General features: G+C 35.9%; 4 protein-coding genes across 6 annotated transcripts in view; 3 read left to right on the top strand and 1 right to left on the bottom strand.

Annotated features, from left to right (window-relative positions):
- LOC111499610 (histone-lysine N-methyltransferase CLF-like) overlaps positions 1-8,504 on the top strand; it is a 13,639-nt gene extending 5,135 nt beyond the window's left edge. For both annotated transcript variants that reach the window (XM_023151210.1, XM_023151209.1), the window contains 14 exons: positions 621-782; positions 3,369-3,453; positions 3,614-3,769; positions 3,849-3,896; positions 4,020-4,088; positions 4,191-4,921; positions 5,017-5,152; positions 5,266-5,489; positions 5,595-5,726; positions 6,284-6,374; positions 7,518-7,565; positions 7,640-7,768; positions 7,849-7,926; positions 8,008-8,504. In XM_023151210.1, coding sequence (XP_023006978.1) covers positions 621-782; positions 3,369-3,453; positions 3,614-3,769; positions 3,849-3,896; positions 4,020-4,088; positions 4,191-4,921; positions 5,017-5,152; positions 5,266-5,489; positions 5,595-5,726; positions 6,284-6,374; positions 7,518-7,565; positions 7,640-7,768; positions 7,849-7,926; positions 8,008-8,199 — 2,281 coding nt within the window. In that variant the 3' untranslated portion in view covers positions 8,200-8,504. The remainder of the gene's footprint in view (positions 1-620; positions 783-3,368; positions 3,454-3,613; positions 3,770-3,848; positions 3,897-4,019; positions 4,089-4,190; positions 4,922-5,016; positions 5,153-5,265; positions 5,490-5,594; positions 5,727-6,283; positions 6,375-7,517; positions 7,566-7,639; positions 7,769-7,848; positions 7,927-8,007) is intronic.
- A 1,151-nt stretch (positions 8,505-9,655) lies between these two features.
- Positions 9,656-13,880, top strand: LOC111499580 (PI-PLC X domain-containing protein At5g67130). The gene is made up of 9 exons (XM_023151172.1): positions 9,656-9,899; positions 9,991-10,113; positions 10,228-10,365; positions 10,539-10,637; positions 10,741-11,044; positions 11,132-11,355; positions 11,437-11,523; positions 12,296-12,743; positions 13,596-13,880. Exons 1-8 carry the CDS (start codon positions 9,783-9,785, stop codon positions 12,506-12,508), a joined length of 1,305 nt encoding a protein of 434 aa, XP_023006940.1. The 5' UTR covers positions 9,656-9,782; the 3' UTR covers positions 12,509-12,743; positions 13,596-13,880.
- Positions 13,881-14,185: 305 nt separating this feature from the next.
- LOC111499581 (F-box protein At5g67140) lies at positions 14,186-16,552 on the bottom strand. Its single transcript, XM_023151173.1, has 5 exons — positions 16,155-16,552; positions 15,903-16,049; positions 15,201-15,336; positions 14,698-14,796; positions 14,186-14,604 (listed from the first exon to the last, which is right to left on the bottom strand). The coding sequence occupies exons 1-5, from the start codon at positions 16,271-16,273 to the stop codon at positions 14,404-14,406; spliced, it is 702 nt and encodes a 233-aa protein (XP_023006941.1). The 5' UTR covers positions 16,274-16,552; the 3' UTR covers positions 14,186-14,403.
- Positions 16,553-21,045: 4,493 nt separating this feature from the next.
- Positions 21,046-21,997, top strand: part of LOC111499647 (nicotinate phosphoribosyltransferase 2-like) — a 19,223-nt gene continuing 18,271 nt past the window's right edge. For both annotated transcript variants that reach the window (XM_023151270.1, XM_023151268.1), the window contains exon 1: positions 21,046-21,427. In XM_023151270.1, the coding sequence (XP_023007038.1) occupies positions 21,270-21,427 (158 nt within the window). In that variant the 5' untranslated portion in view covers positions 21,046-21,269. The remainder of the gene's footprint in view (positions 21,428-21,997) is intronic.

Genomic DNA, 21,997 nt, shown 5'->3' on the forward strand with positions numbered 1-21,997 from the left:
TTTTTTTTTTTTTTTTTTTTTTTTTTTTTTTTTTTTTTTTTTTTTTTTTTTTTTTTTTTTTTTTTTTTTTTTTTTTAATGGCATACTGGAGTTGGACAAATAGAGTTGCATTTATGTGTGTTGGTTTTTTTTTTAATCTATTTTTGTTCTTATGATTCATGATTTTAGTTCGCATACAAGTTTGTGTAAGAAATTTATTTATTGTGAACGTGTACGTATTATTTTTCTATAGTAGTTGGAATTTGCATTGTAGCATGTGAAAAAGGTATAAGATACTTTAGGAGAATGATATGAAGCCTCATAATGTCCACCTATCTAGGATAATATGTATGTGTACATTGAACGTAGATACTCGTTTGATTATAATATTTATGCCTTGAGAAACCTGTAAGATAGATAATCTCTTAGGTTTAAGGTTAGCCCTAGCTTGAACTATAACTTGAAAGATATCTAATTTACTGCTGGCGTTTTTAATTACTTGGCCAATGTTTGGCAGTTGTATAAAACTATTGTATTAATTCTCTTCCGATTTGGGATTCATTATCATTTCTACCTTAAGTAAAACTCATGTCCAGAACAAGAACTACTCGTTTCAATAATATTTGGTGATTTTGATGCAGAAATCAGAGAATGACAGAAGATCAATCTGTGGTTGGTCGGAGGAGAATATATTATGGTCAAAGTGGAGGCGAAGCCCTTATTTGCAGCGATAGTGAGGAAGAAGCAATCGAGGACGAGGAGGAAAAGAGAGATTTCGTGGAATCTGAAGACTATATACTTCGGTTGGTATAAGCAAATTGATTGTATTTAGGCATTTTCTAACATAAATAATATATTTTGGTTTCACTGTAAATTGTTGCCTACGCATTTATATTTTTGATGTAAAACTTACTAGTAGGTTTGTGATTCTCCAAAATCAAACCAGAGAAATTCAATCAGTAATCACACATTTGTTTATCTCAAAGGTGGAGGAGAGACCCTTATTTCCTTATTTTTGGCCGGTCAACTGATGTACTGACATTGAAGAAAAATTAGCCACTAGTTTTTGCCCTTATGTAAATTTTCTATTTCTAATTTCTATCTCATTGGACATGCATTTGAATGATTTGAATATGCTGGGTTTGTTCCTCTCCTCTCTCCTCCCTCGTTGAAACATAATCAATATTACTTATGCAAAAAACTTCATAAAAATGAACAGATGATTACAACTCAACCACTTTTTGAGAGGGTGAGACTCTCTTATTTGACCTTAACAACTAGGGGATGGTGTATTTCCATATTTGCCTTTCCTAACCTAAACATTCACTATTAAGGCCCTAAAATCTCCCCTTGAATTGAGAGCCACCCTGTCCTTGATGTGAAAATTTGGAAATTTGTTGTGAATTGTGTCAAGTGATCCTCAAGTAGCTTTGTATTTAGGTATACCCGTCACTGAACAAATAGTTCCACTCCTTTTCATCTCTTCCGTAGTTGGTAAGCTATAATATCTTGTGGAATGGTTTACCAATCAAAATCATCAGTGAGGATTGGCGGTTGAGCTTCAATCAACGTGTTACTTCCCATCATTTTTTTCAATTGTGAGACATGAAACATGGGTTGGATATATTCGATTCATGAGGCAGATCCAATCTATGGACCTGCCCGATCCATCCACCACACAACAGGGTCCAAAGAACTAGGGATAAATTCTCATTTCTTTTTTTGGTCTGGGATACCTGCCTATAAGGTCTTAATTTCAAGAATACTCATTCTCCTAGGTTAACCTCCCACTCTCTTCGTTTGTGATCAATAAACTTTTTCATCCTCTCTTGTGTTACACTAGCTACGACTTGAGCTTATCAAGCACCAAATCCCTTTTTTTCCAATTGCTGGTCAAGTGTGCCATTTTTCGTTTGCTGATCACGGTAAAACATGATTGGAGAAAGTGCTCGACTGTACTCACTGTGGAATGAAGTGGTATTGAGAGAAGCGGATAGGTGGTGTTGTATTGAAATTTTGACCACAAAAGTCAATGTAGCCATTGCTTCGATTTCTCTCTAGAAAAGCATTGGAAATAGGTTTTGAAGCATCTATAACAATCTTGGTTTGACCATCTGTGTAGGTGTAGTATGCTATGCTCCAATATAACCATGTGCCTTGTAATTGGAAAAGCTTAGTGCAAAAATGATAAATACCTTGCCTTGATCAGATTCAATGGAGGAGGAAAATCCATGTAAGTGCACAATTTTCTTTACAAGCATAGCAACCACTATTTTGGCAGTGTAAGGATGGCTAAGTGCTAAGAAGAGAGTGTATTTGCTCAATCTGTCCAACATTTCAAGAATTGTGCATGTCTTTTTGATCAGGGCAATCCTTCCATAAAGCCCATGGAAATGTCTCCATACTTGATCTAGTATTGATAACAGTTGGAGAAGTCTTGATAGAGTCAAAAGATTTGTTTCGTTGGCACACTTGGCATTCCTCCATATACCTTTTCACCCCCTCATACTGTCTAATACAACTCATTTTCGGAAGTTGGGGTTAATATCAAACGGTTATTGTACCGCCAAGTTCCTTGGTGTGTGGAGAACTTAGGGTGAGTAGATGAATCTTCCTCCAAATCTTGTTTAATTTGCATCAACATGGGGTTGTTCACATCTCTTTCTACCATCTCGGCATCTAACATAGTGGAATTGAGCTTGGAAGTAGTTGATTTATGAAAGAACATACTACTGGATTCAAGATTTCACACCATGATGTCTAGTAAAACATGACATTGCAATTTTAGAGAGAAGTGAATCCCTGCTCTTTTGTTGCTTTATCAAAAAGTCTTCTCCTCAGGCTTAGATTTACAACCTCCTTCCGTACATCCTTGATGAATCCTTTAACGTTTGAGATAGCATGCATATCAGCATCCACCCATGCAACTTCCTGTAGACAAATTTTGCCTTCCACGCAGCATGCCCTCCTTTGGCTTCAGTAATTAGGGGCAAAAAAGCCAGCACCATGGACTTGACCTCGTAAGATTATAAGCCACTTGAGGGTATCAACACCATACCTACTCAAACTTTCCTTTCTCTGAAAACCTCCACACTAATGGATCTCCACAGCCACTTTGAAATTAAGGCTTAATTTTTGTGTCAATTTTTCTCACTCTCATGCCGCCTGAAGAAAGAGGGAGGCAACTCATTTTCAGTTTACCAAATTGTAACCCTGATATGAGTTAACTCCTTTTTCGAATTATCATTTAAGTTTGACATTTTAATTGGAAGTATAATGCACAAATACTCTCATATATATATATATGATTTTTTTTTTTGTTTTCTTTTTTTGTAAAACACTAAATGCAAAGTGAAGATAACTAGCTATTATTTACCTTACCTTGACAGAATGACGATAAAAGAAATCGGTTCATCTGATCTGGTGCTAGAGTCACTTGCCAGTTGTTTTTCTAGAAGTCCTGGTGAAATAATGGTATGGACTTTATATCACATAATATAAAATTTAAAGAAGCTTCTCTTCTCTGCTCCATCTGATTAAAACTGGTCATAGTGTAAGCTTTGGTCCAGCTGTTTCCCATTTGCTTTGTGCTGGCTTTACAGAGATATGAAACACCATCAAACATCTTATACAGGCAAGATATGAAGTGCTTACCCAGGGAGAAACAGCTGTAGGGTGTTTTAATAATAGGATCAATGAGGAGACCTCACGTATGGGAAGTTCTGTTCTTGATAAAGATCTTGATTCAGCTCTTGATTCGTTTGACAATCTATTTTGCCGCCGCTGCCTTGTAAGTTTTCTGTAGTGGTTCTTCTCAGAGTTGTGTTCATAGTTTTTACTCAATAATTGGTATGTTTTTATTTCTACAGGTCTTCGATTGTAGACTACACGGTTGTTCCCAGGATCTTGTCTTTCCTGTAAGTGTATGCTAAAAGATCATGTATATACATGGATGTATGTACATTTTGTTGTATCTATCTTATGAATGGATATTATGTTGTCATTGATAGAAGTTCTTGTTCTGTAAAAAAAAAAATCAGGCTGAGAAACAACCTAAATGGGTAGTAGGTGAGGAAAATGCACCCTGCGGTCCACTCTGCTATCGATCGGTATGTGTTGGTTTTTGTTACTATTATGATTTCATACTTTAATTATTGAACACTATTTCGACTGTTTATCTGAGTAGTCCAAACCTTATATATTTCTTACAGGTACTGAAATCAAACAAAAATGATACAGGGGGTTCTCCACTTTGCAGTGACTTGGAAGAAAAACATCCCATGTCCTCTGATGTTACTGGCACCCAAATCTCAACAAAAAAGAAATCTTCTAAAGCTGCTCGAAGAAGGGCAAAATCCTATCAAAGTGAAAGTGCCTCATCAAATGCAAAGAACTTATCTGAAAGCAGCGAGTCAGATAACGAACCCAGGCAGGATGGGAATGCTATTCATCTATCACCATCACCACATTCTAAGATAACTGGAGCAGGTGGAATACGAAAAAGGAACAGCAAGCGTGTTGCTGAGCGTGTTCTCATTTGCATGCAAAAGAGGCAGAAGAAAATGGCTGCGTCCGAATCAGAATCTCTAGCCAGTGTAGGTCATTGTTCAAATGATGTGAAATTAAAATCTAATTCTTGTAAAGAAAATGACGATACTAGTTCTTCGTCACGTAAGAACATTAGATCTCCTACACCGGGAAGGTCCAGGAGGAGGGAATCCCTGACTCAGAAATGCAACAAATTTGAGCAGAATGAAACACTTCTTAATTCATCAAATGAGATACTTACTCATCTACCAGCTGACAGTTGTGATGACAACTCGAGGAAGGAAGAGTGTGTGGATGAAAATATATGCAAGCAGGACCTGGCAGATGATAAATCCTGGAAAGCTATTGAAAAAGGTCTTTATGAGAAGGGTATTGAGATTTTTGGTAGGAACAGGTCTGTGTACAGTTATGTTTTGTCTGTCTATATGTATTTGTTCTTCTTTTAATATTCTGTTTCATATAATTTATATGGTTTAATCTTTCATACAGCTGCTTGATAGCAAGGAATTTACTAAATGGGATGAAGACCTGTTGGGAAATTTTTCAATACATGAATTATTCTGAGAATAAGAATTGCAGTCAAGTAGGTGACGGGTCAAATCCTCATCTTGAAGGTTATGCCAAGGTTGTCTCTTGGAAACATGATTAATAAGTTTCCAATTTGCCTCTCCGATTTCCATTTTTATCTCCCCGTCCAATTTCTCTCGCTTGTACTAAGTTTAATGTTGAATTTTTCAGGGTAATAACGAGGTGAGAAGAAGGTCGAGGTTCTTACGTAGAAGGGGTAGAGTTCGTCGACTTAAATATACTTGGAAATCAGCTGCTTACCATTCAATACGGAAGCGAATAACTGAAAGGAAAGATCAGCCGTGCAGACAGTATAATCCTTGTAATTGCCAAACTGCATGTGGAAAGCAGTGTGCCTGTCTCTTAAATGGCACCTGTTGTGAGAAGTACTGTGGGTGAGTCCTCCTAATTTTATTGTAGCTATTTTCTGATATTTGCATCATTTTGTAGGAAATATTAATGATTCATTTATATTTTAATCTTTCAATTGACGTTTAAAGGTGCCCTAAGAGTTGCAAGAACCGTTTTAGAGGATGTCATTGTGCTAAAAGTCAATGTCGTAGTCGTCAATGTCCTTGCTTTGCAGCAGATCGAGAATGTGATCCAGACGTTTGTAGGAACTGTTGGGTCAGGTGAGTTCATTCTTTCTTTCAATTTTCCAGTAAGTTCTTATTTACAAGAGGAATGATAAGGGACCATGTGAGTATGATAAACTGATTGTTGGGATATGAAGCCTGATACCTATCTATAGTAAAAGATCTAGTAGAAATATATATGGTAGATACTTCGTAAAGATTTGGTAGAAATATATATGGTAGATACTTCGTAAAGATCTGGTAGAAATATATATGGTAGATATTTCATAAAGATCTAGTAGAGATATATTCCTCCTTGAATTTTCTCTCTCATGCTCTTTGTGTTCATGTGGATCGAGTGTGTATTGTTGTGCGATCTTAACACTGATGAGTATTTGTGCCTATCTCAGTACAATGTTTTGGACACATGTAGTGGCAGCAATCCCATTTTGTTTTTCAGTATTTAGAATGAACAATGAAGAATTTGAAGTTTTTTAGAACTGAAAACATTAGAAAACAAAAATTCGAATGCATTTCAGTGCAGCTTTTTTCCTCCTATCCTATTCAGTATGATTTTTAATATCATTAACTTACTGTGCAACTTGCCTTTGTAGCTGTGGTGATGGTTCTCTTGGAGTTCCCAATCAAAGAGGTGATAATTATGAGTGCAGGAACATGAAGCTTCTTCTTAAACAACAACAAAGGGTATTTCATTTATTCTTACTCTATTTTGATCAAACTTAAAATGTTAGATTTTTGTTGTTACTTTCATGGTGCTCTCTGAAGACGATTTTCGGCCAAGGCCGCTTACCCTTAAGTTTACTTGAGCTATCTATATTATTGATTTAAACTTGGTGATCTAGTAAAAAATTTACTCGTCCTTTCTATTATACACGATGAGGCCACTGGCTAGTTATGATTGTTGTTTGGCTATGATTCATTGTTGTCTGGCTTGGCTAGGATTGTTTGAGTAGAAAAAATTTGCATTCCGAGCAATTGGATGGGTTCAAGACCCCTTAACTCAAACTAACTCGATTTCGAAAGAGCAGTCGAGAAACTTTGGGTTAATGTTGTAATGTCTTTTCAATGGATTCTGGTTGGAAAGAAATATTAGTGTTTGTTGAGGGTTCTTTCGAATGGGATGGTGGTGTTTGATGATGTCAAATTCAATCATTCTTTTGGGTTTCTATAGGAAAGAGTGTTTTCTTTTTATTTCTTCTGTGCTGTTCATTCTAATTAGGAAATTTTTTGTCATGGCTATGGCTTGTGGATGAGACTTTTGTTGTGAGGTCCCATATCGATTGGGGAGAAGAACAAAACCTTCTTTATAAGGGTGTGGAAACCTCTTACTAGCAGACGCGTTTTAAAAACTTTGAGGGGGTCCAAAATGGGAAGCCTAAAGAGGTCAATATCTGCTAGTGGTAGGTTTGGGCTGTTACAAATGGTATTAGAGTCAGACACCGGGTGATGTGTCAGTGAGGAGGTTGAGCACCCAAAAGGAGGGGACACGAGGTGGTGTGCTAGTAAGGACGCTGGGCCCCAAAGGGGGTGGATTGAGGGTCCCACTTCGATTGGAGAAGGAAACGAGTGTTAGCGAGGATGTTGGGACCTGAGGGGGGTGGATTGTGACGTCCCATATCGGTTGGAGAGGGAACGAAACATTCTCTATAAGAGTGTGGAAACCTCTCCCTAGTAGACATGTTTTAAAAACCTTGAGAGGAAGTCCGAAGGGGAAGTCCAAAGAGAACAATATCTGCTAGCGGTGGGATTGGGTTGTTACATTTGTACTCTTGCGTAATTGGAGGGTAGTGTGATATAATTGACTCCAGTTTGGTTTCCAATTTGTAGGTGTTACTTGGAAGATCTGACGTATCTGGTTGGGGAGCATTTCTAAAGGTAACGTCAAGTTCAACCTGCTATCAACTTACTTTCTAGTACTGCTGCTTGCTAAATTGAGTTGCCACCTCCAGAATAGTGTTGGCAAACACGAATATCTTGGCGAGTACACCGGCGAGTTAATTTCTCACAGGGAGGCTGATAAACGAGGAAAAATATACGACCGTGAAAACTCGTCGTTTCTGTTCAATTTGAATGATCAGGCATGTTCCTATTCTATAATTCTTTTTGGTAATAACTTGAGAAATCCTCACTTTGACATAATTTTTTATGCTTTGTTTAGTTCGTTCTCGATGCATACCGAAAGGGCGATAAATTAAAATTTGCCAATCATTCTCCAGATCCAAACTGCTACGCCAAGGTAAGTGTACACTGTATGCATCTTTTCATCCCAAATTTGGTAACAAGTTCATAATACCTCCTGTTGGTCATCTATTTGCAGGTCATCATGGTTGCAGGAGATCACCGAGTTGGCATCTTTGCCAAGGAAAGAATCAGTGCTGGCGAGGAACTGTTCTATGATTATAGATATGAGCCCGATCGAGCACCTGCGTGGGCTAGGAAGCCAGAGGCATCAGGGTCGAAAAAGGACGATGGTGCTCCTTCGAGTGGTCGAGCTAAGAAACTCGCATAATTTAACCATTCATTTGGGACTTGGGAAGGCTTGAAATGTAGTGTAATTCTTTCATAGACAAAAGGGTGAGTCCTCATTGATGGTAGATCATAGGTGTTATTCTTGGATCAATTTGTGTAAAGGGAGATGATTTAGTTACCTCCATAGGAAAATTTAGACTCATTATTTATTATCACCCTTTTGATTAGAGAACACATTGAAGTCAGACTTGTGTAACCAACTTACAATTTGACTAACACCCTGATTTGTTAATTGTTAAAGCAAGCACAGCTGGGCGAATTCAAACCCAAAAATTTCTATTTTCTCCTCCCAAACTTACTGTTAGCAGATATTGTTCGTTTTGGTGTTGGTCTCACGATTTTAAAATGCCTCTACTAAGGAGAGGTTTCACCCTTAGAAGAAATGTTTTGTTCTTCTCTCCAACCGATGTGAAATCTCATAATTCACCTCTTTTGGGGCCTAGTGTCTTTGTTGGCAGATCGTTTAATGTCTGGTTTTGATATCATTTGTAATAGTTCTAAGTTCATCGCTAGCAGACATTATCTTCTAGATTTCATAATCATCATGTCAAACGCCTATAGACAAAGCTCCTACAACACATTCATAACTCTTTTCTTTTACGAGGTAATTTGAAAGTCATGATTCAAGATTCATTCGACTCACCTTACCGCTTTTTCCTTCAAACACTAGGTAAAGCTATTCCATACAACTGGTTTCTCATGCTATTAAATCTCCAACAAAAAAAGGAAATTGATAGATGTTTGTAAAAACAACAACAAAAGAAGCTTTTAGGCCCAACGCCCCTACCTATCCCTAATTCCACCTCTGTCTTCAAAAGTCAACAGTATTGGTAGACTACTTAGCCGTGAAGTAAAAATTTATTACATAGTACTCAATACGTTTTTAATTTTCAAAATTTGTATCTATTTGGTAACCACAATGAAAAGTTTAGCGTTAATGTTCAATAAATTTAGTATAAACTTTACGAGAGTTGCAATCAATCAACCTAGACTTACCCTTCAATACACACCAATATGTATGCACTCTTGCAAGATTATGGCCTACCACGTGATGAGCACTCAATTCAAAAAGTACCTCACAAAGTAAAATCACTCAAAGTTGTTATCACATTTGAACTTCAATCCATTCATTCATTACCTTATCATTCATTCGATCCTTTACGAAAGCTTGAAAAGTAACATAATTAACTATACTAAGTATTTAATAAATTTAAATTTATCAATTCAAATATAGATCTAACCGAAACAATCCCATATAAAAGTAAAAGTTTTAACATTTTGACCGATAATAATTGAATTATACTCACAGTGGTACAAAACAGCATCGTTTGAAGATACCAAAATAAAGTGTGTGAGGAGGAAAAAATGAAGAAGAAAGTGATTAATTTGTCTTAAAATAAGAGAAAATTAAAGTTAAAACAAAGAAAATCCCGCGTTTGATACCCAAAATTTGTCAGCTTCTTTTTCTCTGTTAATTGCAATTCCCTTTTGCTTTGCTTTGCTTTGCTTTGCTCTCTTTCCTTCTTCTCTCTCACTCTCGTGCTGCTCTCTCTCAGCTCTGCAATGTTATCGAGCAGTTTATGGGAACTACCCTCTTCCTCTGCCATTTTGTACCGCTTTCTGACGCTATTCTCATTTCTCATCTCCATTTCAGCCGCTTGCTTTAATGGAAATTGTCAGGTTCTTCCATTTCTTTCCACTGAATCTCGATAGGGATTTTTTTCTATCTTTCTTCCCTTCTGGGTTTAGATTCAACTATGAGAATCTGCAGGTTATGGAAGCTTGTACGGCTGCTACGGATTGTGGGTCAGGTCTCTACTGTGGGAATTGTCCTGCTTCTGGCCACAATCAACCCGTTTGTACTAGAGGCCAAGCCACCGTTCCCACTTCTGTTGTATGTTTCCTTGTTAATAGCTTCTTTGAATGGAAGATTACTCGAACGATCCTTTGCCATTTTCTGTGATTTCGAAGTGAATTTTGATTTGTTTTTATCTTTCTTTGCGATTAGATTAATGGCTTGCCCTTCAACAAGTACACTTGGTTGATGACTCATAACTCGTTCAGTATTGTTGATGCGCCGTCTTTGGCTGGTGTTCAGAGATTGACGTTTTATAATCAAGAGGATACTGTAACTAATCAGTTAAGAGTATGTGCTTGGATTTTGGAAGACAGATGTGCTCTCTTTTACTTCATGAAGTTGTTCTAATCTCAGAGATGTTCTTCATCTTTTACTCTGTTTGTTGCATTTCAACTCTTTAATTAGTAAGCATTGTTGATATTATGTTTTTTTTTTTTTTTTGTTTATCCTTCTTTGTTCAGAATGGAGTGCGGGGACTGATGCTGGATATGTATGATTTTGAAAATGATATCTGGCTCTGCCATTCATTCAGGGGGCAATGTTTCAACTTCACTGCCTTTGTAATCAATCTTCTTCAATCTTACATTATTTTAGATATCAATTTTGTTTTGGCTTTTGGGTTTGTAAGCAAGATTGTGACTATCGGTCTTTGAATGTTCTTAGCAACCAGCAATTAACACTTTAAGAGAAGTGGAAGCATTCTTAACTGAGAACCCAACTGAAATTGTGACCATTATAATTGAAGACTATGTGCTTACTCCAAAGGGGTTGAGAAATCTATTCACCAGTGCTGGGCTGGACAGATACTGGTTTCCTGTATCCAAGATGCCAAAGAAGGGAGAAGATTGGCCTACAGTCACTGACATGGTTCAGCAGAATCATCGGCTTCTTGTTTTCACATCTATTGCGTCGAAGGAAGCCGAGGAAGGAATTGCTTACCAGTGGAAGTACATGTTGGAAAATGAGCGTAAGCATTAAGTGAATGCAATATTCATTATTCATGACTTTGAATTTTGTCTTGATGATGAACAAGTTCCTTATCTTTGGATTTCAGCTGGTGATCCTGGAGTTGTAGTTGGTTCATGCCCGAATCGAAGAGAGTCAAAACCGCTGAAATCAAGAAGTTCTTCTCTATTCCTTCAGAATTACTTCCCAACATATCCAGTAGAATCTGAGGCTTGCAAGGAACATTCAGCTCCACTTTTTAATATGATCTCCACATGCTATAAAGCATCTGGAAATATTTTGCCAAACTTCTTGGCTGTTAACTTTTACATGGTATTGAGTTTAGTACACGTAAAAACACGACTATTGACTCAAATTTACAATGACTAACATATCATGATGAAAATCATGCAGAGAAGTGAAGGTGGAGGAGTCTTTGATGCTTTGGATAAGATAAACGGCCAGACGCTATGCGGGTGTAGCACACTTGCTGCCTGCCAGGTTTGTTTAGACTAGTTTTCTAATTAGTGACTATATTGAAGTTTATTCATATAAACTTGGTATATGTTTGGCCATCATCCGTGTTTTCTATTTATCAAAATTCTTGATTTTGTATTGGCATTTGCGTTTCTTTGTTCGAGTTAGTCTTTTATTTCTCAAATTAGTCTCTTGTTTTAGTCTGCTAAACTATGGATTTCTGCCATATATTTCTTGTAATCTTCTCAATGACCATACCTTTTAGATAAACTCGTGAGAAAGTGATCTCTAGTGGTCATCAAATTCAGAAACATTCATTTCCCTTCATGATCTGCTAGCAACAGCTTCTATTAGGGAAAACATGACTAAAATGTTTCAATTTTGTTGACATTCTATTCTTGGACAAAGATAACAAATGAAATGTTTCAACTTTATATATTTCAATAACGGTGAAATTTTTGTTTTGGGAACATCAAAAGCTTTAAACATTTGATTATCTTGCTTCTGTTCTTGATACCATTTTCAGAAAAGTTTTAGCAAGCGATTCGTGAACGAAAAAGCCATGTTTTAATTTTAGGAACGGATCAAATATATTTTCAGCTGTTATAAGTTAGCAGTTCTTTTGTGCTTGCCACAGCATCCTGTCAACACATAATTGAACTAGTGTAGGTTCCATTTTGGGGAGTTATCCAAGATGTTTAATCTGGTTGCTGGCTTGGTACATGATTTTCCTCTTGCTTACCAATAATGTCTTAAGTACTCATCACCCAAATTACATCATTGATGGCTTTTGCAGGCTGGAGCTCCTCCTGGTACTTGCAAGAGTATTCCAGCCCCTAACACCGGTCCATTGAGTAGTACCACTGGTAGCTTCACCGGGTCTGTTCAGTTCACGAAACCGTCTGCTTCGACAGTCCATTCGCCGAATCTTATGGTTCTCTGGTTATTCTACTTACTATTGTTGGCATTCTTAAAAACAAGAATCAGCACTCATATAATTGGCTTTTGAGCAACCATTCACGGAGGTTAGTCTAGTATATTGTATGTAAAGATTGAGTCATACCCAGTATACTGCATCCCAGCCATTCTATAGCAATATCTAAAATTGGTTAATAGACTAGTAGACTCTAACATTAAAAGGAAAGACCATTTTGAGATTTTCATTCAGAGAAGGTAAGAAGTTGCGGAGGTACAGTAGAATCGGAAACGGAAGTGGACCTGGCAGACAGCATGAGCTATTTCAGGTATGCAAAATTCTTCACCATATCACACTGGCTTTGTCATTGTACTATCATACCATGTTTTCGACACCCTATGATATATCACTTAATTTTTGTCAAGATTTGTTTTAGCTTTCGTAATGGTTTCGCTAAGTGTTTTAAGCTTTCGTTAGTCATTTTTATTCGAAAAGGATATGCAGATCTTATTTTTTTTAGAACTATACGTGACAATTTGGATAGTTGAATTTCTTTGACAAGAAGATTGGAGATCAGGAGAAGCTTTACTTATTCAAGTTAAACATTTTATACTAAATCCTGTCCGGTTATTATTAGATATTTGAATCCTTATCAGAGAGTTGTTTTTTCCGACTGGTTAAGATATATGAAGATAGATGTGCTTAACTAAAAAGGTTAGAAGTTCAAATTTTTGCTCTCAAATCTTTTTAAAAAATTTGTGTTTTTTTTTTTTTTTTTTTTTTTTTTTTTTTTTTTTTTTTTTTTTTTTTTTTTTTTTTTTTTTTTTTTTTTTTTTTTGTCGTATATTTCATCACGTTCTTCTCCTATGCTATAGTTATTTTTCTATCATTTGTTTCTTACGTAAAATCTGTGTTCTTAGCTTAAATAGAAAAATTTGGTCCATATGATTTAGATAAAGTTAGAATTTAGTCTCTAAAAGTTAAAATTTCGTCTTTCATAAATTGTATTTGGTTCAAAAAGTCTCATGAATAGTCGTCTTTACGGTTGGGAACGAGAATTTAGCAAACCATAAAAATTAAATCTAATATTTGAAATTATAGGGACTAAATTCTAATTTTGTTGGAATAACTTATATTTTCTTCTTAATTATCGAATTTGATTTTTGTCTCTCTATTTTAGGCTTCCTCGCTCGAAGGCAAAGTGAAAAAAGTGTGTTAGGCATGAGTGGCTGTAATGCAGCCAATCATCACTTATGGATTGGATTGTATTGATGAGTAGTTAGTATCCTTTTGTTTTTCGTGGGTTGCTTCCCATCTTAAATGGATATTTGTTTCAGCCACTTCATTAGCACAAACACCATTAATGCACCCTACTTTTAAACCCATCTCTTTCAAAGAGACTTGTGTTTGTGTCTTCATCAACACATTTAGTTAAATTAAACTTTGATATGCATATTACACGCAACTCTTTCGCTCTTTTGCTATTCTTTCACTGGCCTTCATCGGAAACTGTTTCATTTACATGCCCTTAGTGTGTTTGCGCGTGTATTCGTGAAAGCCAAAATCGTTTAATCAATGAAGCTTTGATAATTTATACATGTTTGAATATGTACAAAAGCGTTCCCGACTATTGAGTTTAAATCCCACAAAAGCTGGAGTGAGAATGCAATAGAAGAGCAAACTAGTTCATCTAATATAATAGTCTAATATATTGAACTATGCTTGAATTGAACTGATCTCGAGATTTAAGAACCAAGAAATACATTCATAAGGATAAAAGGGTATTTATCCCAAAAATAAGCAAGCTGAGTTTTTACACATCATTATATTTGCATTAGGAGAGTATATAGTTTAGTTTCAAATGATCTGAAAGTGCTATCCTCTCAGGAAAATGACAAAGCAACATTTAACTGGAAGGAGGGGAAATACAAAGATGAAGACATGCATACAATAGAAGCTTTTACAGGATGCGAATATCTAAGCATATTTCACAGAACAGGCCACATAGAGTTTAGGAGAAGACTTCTTGATTTTATTTGGAGTGATGGACTTATCGCAACCAAACCAATGAAGCAATCTACAGGAACCCTCATTCCCCACACATTTATCGACTCGAGTTTGCAACATTTACTTACGAGAATAAGAAGTCCAGTTTCTGTAACATGGCGACAACTCCAGAGACCAATGGTCTGCAGAATACATAAAGAAATGTGCCGATTAAAGATCGTGCGAGACATATAAGTATATCGTATGATTAACACTCTATTGGAAGACATGGTCACCTTCAAATTTGGACAGTTATCCGCGATTGCGAATAGAGAGACATCTGTGACAAATGTTCCACCGATATTCAGGTTTTGCAAGGAGTTAGCTCGGGAAATCTGGAAATATTACCAAATGCAGTCTTAGAATGAACTACGTAGACATCAAAATATTAAATGGGAATGCTTAAGAGGCTATTTAGGAGCTGTTTCATAATAGCTTTTAGTTTTTTCTGCATTATAGAACAAAAAATGAAGTGAAACTTGTCTGGATTAATATTTCTTAACCTGGTGCTTAGTTTTCGAAGGTGGATTCAAGAAGATCCCGAGGAATTTGACAATGCTGAAAACTTATTGGAACAGAGAAATGAAGATATGAACAACAGAAATCCTCCAAGAACATGTAATACTTAAATTTACTAGTTCAATTTCCACTTAGCTCATACTCTAGTTTACAGATTCAGGCTGATTTTAAGGGCTATTTCTTTAGGCATAATTGGTCTGGAGATAAGATAATATCATACCAGCTGCACAACGCCTTTGTCGGTGATCCCTGCCATACCCCATAGCGAAATGGACTTGAGGTTGGGAATGCACTTTGCAAGAGAGATTTCATGCAATCCATGGTCTGTTATTTGGCAACCCCAACGGCTTCTTGAGCTGAAAAAACACATAATTACAAGAGAATGATGGATTAGTCGGCATTTTGCTCAAGTCGACACAAGAACGAAGACAGCTATGGCCATGGACTACTTGGAAATGATGCAAATAACCAAGCTTTGTTCTTATTTTGATACATAGACTCTGTTTCATCTTATATCCTTTGAGTTACTCTCATAATGTTCTCTTATTTGAGAATAACTCAACCAAAAACATGAGCTAGAACCACCAAGAACATAACAAAGCTTTATAGAACAATTTTAAAGAACTTTCTCCAGAAGTACGCCCAAACAACATCTCATCTTACGTTCCAAGACTCAAACCTTAAGAGAAACCTCCGTTTGCGTGGTTCATAATCAAGTTGCCTGAGTAATGATAAACAGAAAATGAGAATCGAAGTCTAATTGAATTAGATTATCCATGCAATGTCGAAAAAGTCGTTTTGTCTCCCAGATCACAACACCAATACCAAAATTAACCATCCGTAATCAGAATCCACTTGAAGAAAAGCAAACAGAAGCAATTTTCTTAAGAAAACTGAAATTCTAGAAGGAAAGAGGAATTACATGTCGAGTTGTCGAAGACTGTAGGCATGGTGAATAAGGCGAGCAGTGGAGTAATCATCCATCTTCCAACCAGCAAAACTCAAACTCTCTCTCCTACCAAGAGACAGTTTCACTCCTTCCTTCCACTTCCTACAGACGCCGCACGCCCTGCGTTTTTTCCCGAAAATATTCGCAGAAACCCCCAAAATTAGGAACAAGAACAAAAGCAATTGAACAAAAAGACATTCATAAGAAGAAATTAGCATCGATTACTGAGCCAAATCAGTGAAGGACGGGATCATCGCGAAAATATGAGCCAGTAGGTCAATCGGCAAGCGATCAATCTCAGCCTCCAACTCCATCTCGATCGGCCACATATCACCCGAACTCATTCCTCTCCGCTTCTCCTCCAGAAGTTTATCGTTTGACGCAGTGTTGAAAACCCAAAACGTGGGGAGAAAAGTCAAGTGTTCAACTCGTTACTGCACAAGAGAACCAAAAAAAAAGAGCAGGCGGAAGTTTCTACAGGAGAAAGGAGAGAGAGAGAGTGGATACTGGCTTCATATCGCCACCATTACAAGAATCTGAGCTCCAGTCGCCACGATGGCGGTCTGATCTATCATCTCGTTCGATTATCCACTGGATTGACCGTTGAAATTTCATGGACAAATTCAATAACCACTTTTTTTTTTATCATTAATATCTAATTAGTCTAATTCAACTAAAATAATAGCATTTTAATTCATAATTAAGTTTTAATTATTTAATTCGAGTACATTGAACCTACGTAAGCCTCCTTTATTGGTGGGTTGAAATTAGTAAATTTTTTTTCAACCAAAATCAAGTATAAAATTTTAGTTGTTTATTAAAAATTTTGTTTTTAATAAAAAAAAATATTAGTGTTTAAAACATGTGTTAATTCATTTACTTTAAGTTTTATTAAGATTTAAATTTTATTTTTATAATTTTGGAGAACAAATAAAAAAGATAATTATAAAATTAATACGTGGTTAAGCAATTTTTTTTAATTAGTAAAAACTTATGAACCATCCTGCTTATAACTTTTCAGCCAAATAAGTTTATAACTCAATTAGAACCGTACAATTTAAGTTGGGTTGTTCGAGTTTCCAAACCATCAAATTATTTAATCAATCCTTATTTTTTTCTTTTTAATTTTTAATTAAAAATATACCCATAGATATTTTACTTTATTTTATATTTTTAGTGGCAGATGTGCCCCTTAAACATAAAAGCATCTCGCACTAAAAAAAATACCCTAAACCCTAAACTTTGTCTCTTAGCCCTCCACATTTTCTTCTACCAAAACTCTATTTTCGCTTAGTTGAACTCGACTCTTCAGAATTGCATGATATTGCCTAATATTGTCCACTTTTAGCATAAGTCTATTGACTTTATTTTAGGCTTCTCCAAAATGCATTACACCAATGCAAACAGTGTTCTTTGATTATAAATTCATAATCATTTCTTTTCATCCAACATTTTCTTCTCCACAAATGATAGCCGTAACGTAGATGTGTTTTGTGTCCCAAAATTTCGTCCTTTATGGCTGTCATGCCGCCATTGTTGACCTTAAAGCTTCCGGTTGCAAAAGTAGGAAAATGGTAGCCAAGGAAATGATAGCACTAAGGAGGACTGTGAGTTGTTGTGCTATTGGAGGATAGCCATTGACAATGCCCAAATGCAAACTTCTCATATTCTCCAACCTTTTCACTCCAATTTAAACTTTTGATCAACCAAACAATAATACCAAAAATGTTTTCAATATTCAAACCTATAATCCTCGTGCAAAACAAGAATAACCCACGCTCCATTACTTACGTTGAATTTATGCAAATTGATATTCTTTTCATATTAACCACAATGAACGATTTCATGCTTAATAATTAGAATAAATGAAATAATTAATAAGAGAATTGGTGAGTATGAGCACCAAATTAACTACAAAAGGGCTCGGTACTACTCTACCTTTGGAGAGTTGTCAATTTTGTAGAAGAATGTCAACAACTGTATTATTGAATTAGAAGTTAAACAATAAAGGTTTAGATGAAGTCTACAATTAAAAGAAATAAACACGATGCATGCATAGGTCCTAAAATGATTTTAATTATGAATTTGTTAAATGTAAAAATCTACATTGCCTAAAAAATGTAGCTACTACAGAAAGTTAGAAACACAATTTATTAACTACCCTCGCCTCAAAGGTTGGCATATGAAGCTGCTATTCAATATGATATCCAAAAATAATTTGACATAGACATGAGGTTTCATGTCTTAGTAGTACCAAATGGATGGATTTTTAGAATGTCTTTATAGTTGACTAATGGGTCAATTCTCGATAATCATGTCTCAAGCAAGCAATGAAGACCGATGACATCCTGAAACTTGGGATGGCATCACGTTTCATGGGTCATGTTGCAAAATAGCAAGATGGGATGCAAATTATATTTAAAGGATTTTGGCATGGAGTAGAGACAAGATCGAGCCAAAGAACTTAATATAGCGTAGAGGCAAGACCGAGTCACAGGACATGGCCTGTTACAATCGAGTGAACATGCATGCACACATTTGAAAATAGTAATTGAGTTTAGTTTATTAGACGACGAAGCCACAAAGCCGAACGAAAAATAATAATTAAGTTTGAGTTTCTCTCAAGATTTGTCATGATCATGTCAAAGTTATGACACCACAAGTTTGAAAATTACATTCGTGACCGTTGGTATAAGAGCCACACTTTATGTGTGTATTCGAACAAGAAAGTTTGAAAATGAACTCAGTGAAGACTTCACAAGTGCACCATGATTGTTAGAGTAGGAAGGGCAGTAGTGTTGTTAGTATCAGAATCAATGTTGGGTTGAAGCTAGGCTACTCGATATTCAATAGTGTCTTATGTTGACATGCTATTGGGGGATTCTTACCCCTCGTGAATCACGGACCAAACTCATTTGTCAAAAACTTGAAGATCCAAAAATAGAGAACTAAGTAGTAAAAAAGTGTACCAGGTAAGGTACTTTCCAATGAATCATTACCATTAAAGTAATAATGTTAATGGTTACAACAAAACAAGTTGAGGGTTAAGTGAGTCATGCGCCACTAAAGTGTCAAGTTGTGTTTTTTTCGAGTACAGGGGTTGCTTACCCTAGAAAGAGAACTTAGTATTCTACACTAATTTATAAGACGTTCAAATTAGCTAATTTATAAGCATGATATAAGTGATATGTGTAAATGATCGAAATACCGTATTCTAAGCTATATAAGAAGATTCCATTGTACCATGAACTTTGATATGAGTTAAAGAATTATGATTAAGGTGATTGACTAATTTAAATTCTTGTACGAGCGTGCATAGATGAACTAATTTAAGATAAAGGCGTTGGAGCTAGTAGGTTTCACAATGACTAAGGTCGGGATATTTCTAGTAGACCGAGCACCAATGGATGTGAGAGGCGATTGTACCTCTTATTAAATTGACATTCAATGGTGTGAATGTACCTCTCATTTACTTTGGTTGTAATACAGCTCAAAGTTTCCAGCACCTAAAACTCCAAGAACATTGGAAAGATGGAGTCTGTGTTGGGTGGTAGTGTCTAAAACAACTTGAATTCCTAATCTATTTTTCAACCTCACCACCACCACCACGGAGTCCCTTTCTGAGGAATTAATCCTCTCAACCGTGCCAATGCTCATATGTTCATCAGAGAGATTCTTCAGCTCGTCTCTTTTATCAGATAATTGTTGAATTCTTCTATGCATATATTGAATATACTTAACGGTCTCATGCATGTGGTTCGCTATGGACCGCTTTCCCTATAGAAAAACGATGGGGTCAGTGAAAATATTTGTTAAAACCACCACATCTAAAGGTGGTGAAATTCTCTATTTATAATCATCCGAAAGAGCAATAAATGGATATAAGATATTTGTGGGTTAAATATGTTACATCCAATGGGCATGGAGTCATTCCAAACCCCTCTTACTTACTGTGTGTATGACCGGTTATCAAAATCATGTCTATACTCATAAGAGCTAAAATGCCCAAAATGTACTATAGAGTGATGTGACTAGTTGTCAATTCTTACTACCCGGTTTATATATTATTAAAGTTGTTGTTACGTATTCACTCTTAGCTTGTAACATTGATTTATTTCAAATTGTTCTCTACCACATGTCCTCGCACATGTTTTCAAAAATATATTTCTTTCAAACGTGACTCGAAACTTGATCATACACTAAAAGTATCCACAAATTCCAACTTTCTACGACTAACTTGTTCGTCCGGTTAGAACAAGTGTCGCACAATCGCTATCTCATATTACAAGAGTGCTATTGTGATACCAAAATCATACAAATATTTTTCTTTTTATTGATTTGTTCAATTCTTACATCAATTTCTTCGCAACTAAATGGGTGAACAATATGGATCCCTTATCGTGCCCATGGCCAAGTATGTTGCAAGAAGCATTGGAAAATTCCAAGGGATAATTGTAACTTACCCTTGATTACCAGATAAGGAGCTCTCAGCCCTTTGGATGGTGAGGTTCTTTTAATTAAAAATTTTGTTTTTGTTATTTAAAAAAAAATATATAAATTAAATTAAATAACTACTTGTATGACATCGTATCTACCATTCAAAAGAATAAGAAATAGAATTGGATTGAAGTTTTAATCTTTAGGGAAATAGGATAGGATACAAGATACCAACTAAACTGACTAAATCTTCCGAATAAAATAAAATATACTACAAATCAAATAAAAATATTAACAGATTACTAGATATATTTTATGGTATACCCTGTCCTTCTCCTAAAGAGATTTTGTTCAAACGATACTTAGAAGAAAAGGAAACAAAAATGGACACGACTAGACTTAACACGGCTGGTTGTTCCCGCACCACGAGGGTATTGATTTACGACTAGAATCAGAAGGGGACTATGTGCTTGCGAAAATGAAAATGATGGGACAATTTCAAATAAAGATTTACAAAGTCTTCACTCTCGAAAGCATGGAATATAGGAAATGTTTGGTGGTCGAAGGAGTTACGAGCAAGGATATTTATTTATTTTTAACTATTATTAAAAATATGAAGTTTGCCTAATTATGCTTAAAATAAAAAGAAAAGGAAAAAAAGAATATACACATAATTCCAACCTTGATTTGGTGGTCACTTCCTCTTCTTTTTCGGTGTCTTTAACGGTCTCACTCCCTCTCTCGTGGGTGGATGTATATCGACTTCCGATGTCAAGGTTGTTATCAGCCTTCGTCTATGCCAAAAACTGAACCCGAGTTTGCTTTCTGAGTTTTGCTCTGTAATTGTTTTGCTCCAAAGTTCAATTCATTGTGTTGTATTCTCGAGTTTTTCTTGTTTTCTCGATGGAGGTGAAAGTGAACGGGCCTGGAAATGGCGATTGTTCGAGTCGGCTGGTGGATGGACCTACCAACCCCATGGTTACTCCTTTGCTAACCGATCTTTATCAGTTCACTATGGCTTATGCTTATTGGAAAGCCGGCAAGCATAACGAGCGAGCTGTGTAAGTTCTTTCTTCTATGTTTACGCAATGTGTTTTTGCTGCTGAGAATTCGGAATTTATGCGAAAATGAAAATAGGTGTTTATGAAACCTTGTTTTGAATTGAAATCATGTGTTTCTTTCCTTTTGGGTGATCAATCTTAGCAGTGAGTGCTCGAATTTGATCTTTAACTTTTTTCCCCCTATTTGGTTTGTTCACTAGTTCAGCTGTCGCTTTCGGTTTTCAAATTGCATGCAAGCTGCAACAGAGTTGGGGACTTGTAAAATTGAATCGAGGGGATAACGCTTTTACTGTTTGAATTTTTCTTTATTTTCTGTATTAAGAACATTAGCAGTTCGATGGGAATTGTGAAGAGTGTTAGATTCTGACTTTTCATGTTTCCCTCTCAGTTTTGGTGCATGAGGACTTCTATTTTATTCTTTAAGTCTCATTTTGTTAAGATTAGAGCTCCTTTTGTTTTAGTTTACCTCTTTTTTGCTAGGCTTTGCGTTTGTATTCCCTTTGTATTGTTTCTTTCCTTCTTAATGAAAATATGGTTTCCAATTTTTTTTTTCAAAAAAAAAAAAAAAAA

The sequence above is a fragment of the Cucurbita maxima genome, unplaced genomic scaffold (assembly GCF_002738345.1).
Source record: "Cucurbita maxima cultivar Rimu unplaced genomic scaffold, Cmax_1.0 Cma_Scf00027, whole genome shotgun sequence".
In the NCBI taxonomy this organism is placed as follows: domain Eukaryota; kingdom Viridiplantae; phylum Streptophyta; class Magnoliopsida; order Cucurbitales; family Cucurbitaceae; genus Cucurbita; species Cucurbita maxima.

Excerpts from the sequence above, each read along its gene's own strand:
- LOC111499580 (XM_023151172.1), top strand. The coding sequence starts at position 9,783 with ATGTTATCGAGCAGTTTATGGGAACTACCCTCTTCCTCTGCCATTTTG. Across the intron at positions 10,366-10,538 it reads CTGTAACTAATCAGTTAAGA|AATGGAGTGCGGGGACTGAT; the intron begins GTATGTGCTTGG and ends TTCTTTGTTCAG. Across the intron at positions 11,524-12,295 it reads GCACACTTGCTGCCTGCCAG|GCTGGAGCTCCTCCTGGTAC; the intron begins GTTTGTTTAGAC and ends TGGCTTTTGCAG.
- LOC111499581 (XM_023151173.1), bottom strand. The coding sequence starts at position 16,273 with ATGAGTTCGGGTGATATGTGGCCGATCGAGATGGAGTTGGAGGCTGAG. Across the intron at positions 16,050-16,154 it reads TCCTTCACTGATTTGGCTCA|GGCGTGCGGCGTCTGTAGGA; the intron begins GTAATCGATGCT and ends GAAAAAACGCAG. Across the intron at positions 14,797-15,200 it reads ACAAAGGCGTTGTGCAGCTG|ATTTCCCGAGCTAACTCCTT; the intron begins GTATGATATTAT and ends TAATATTTCCAG.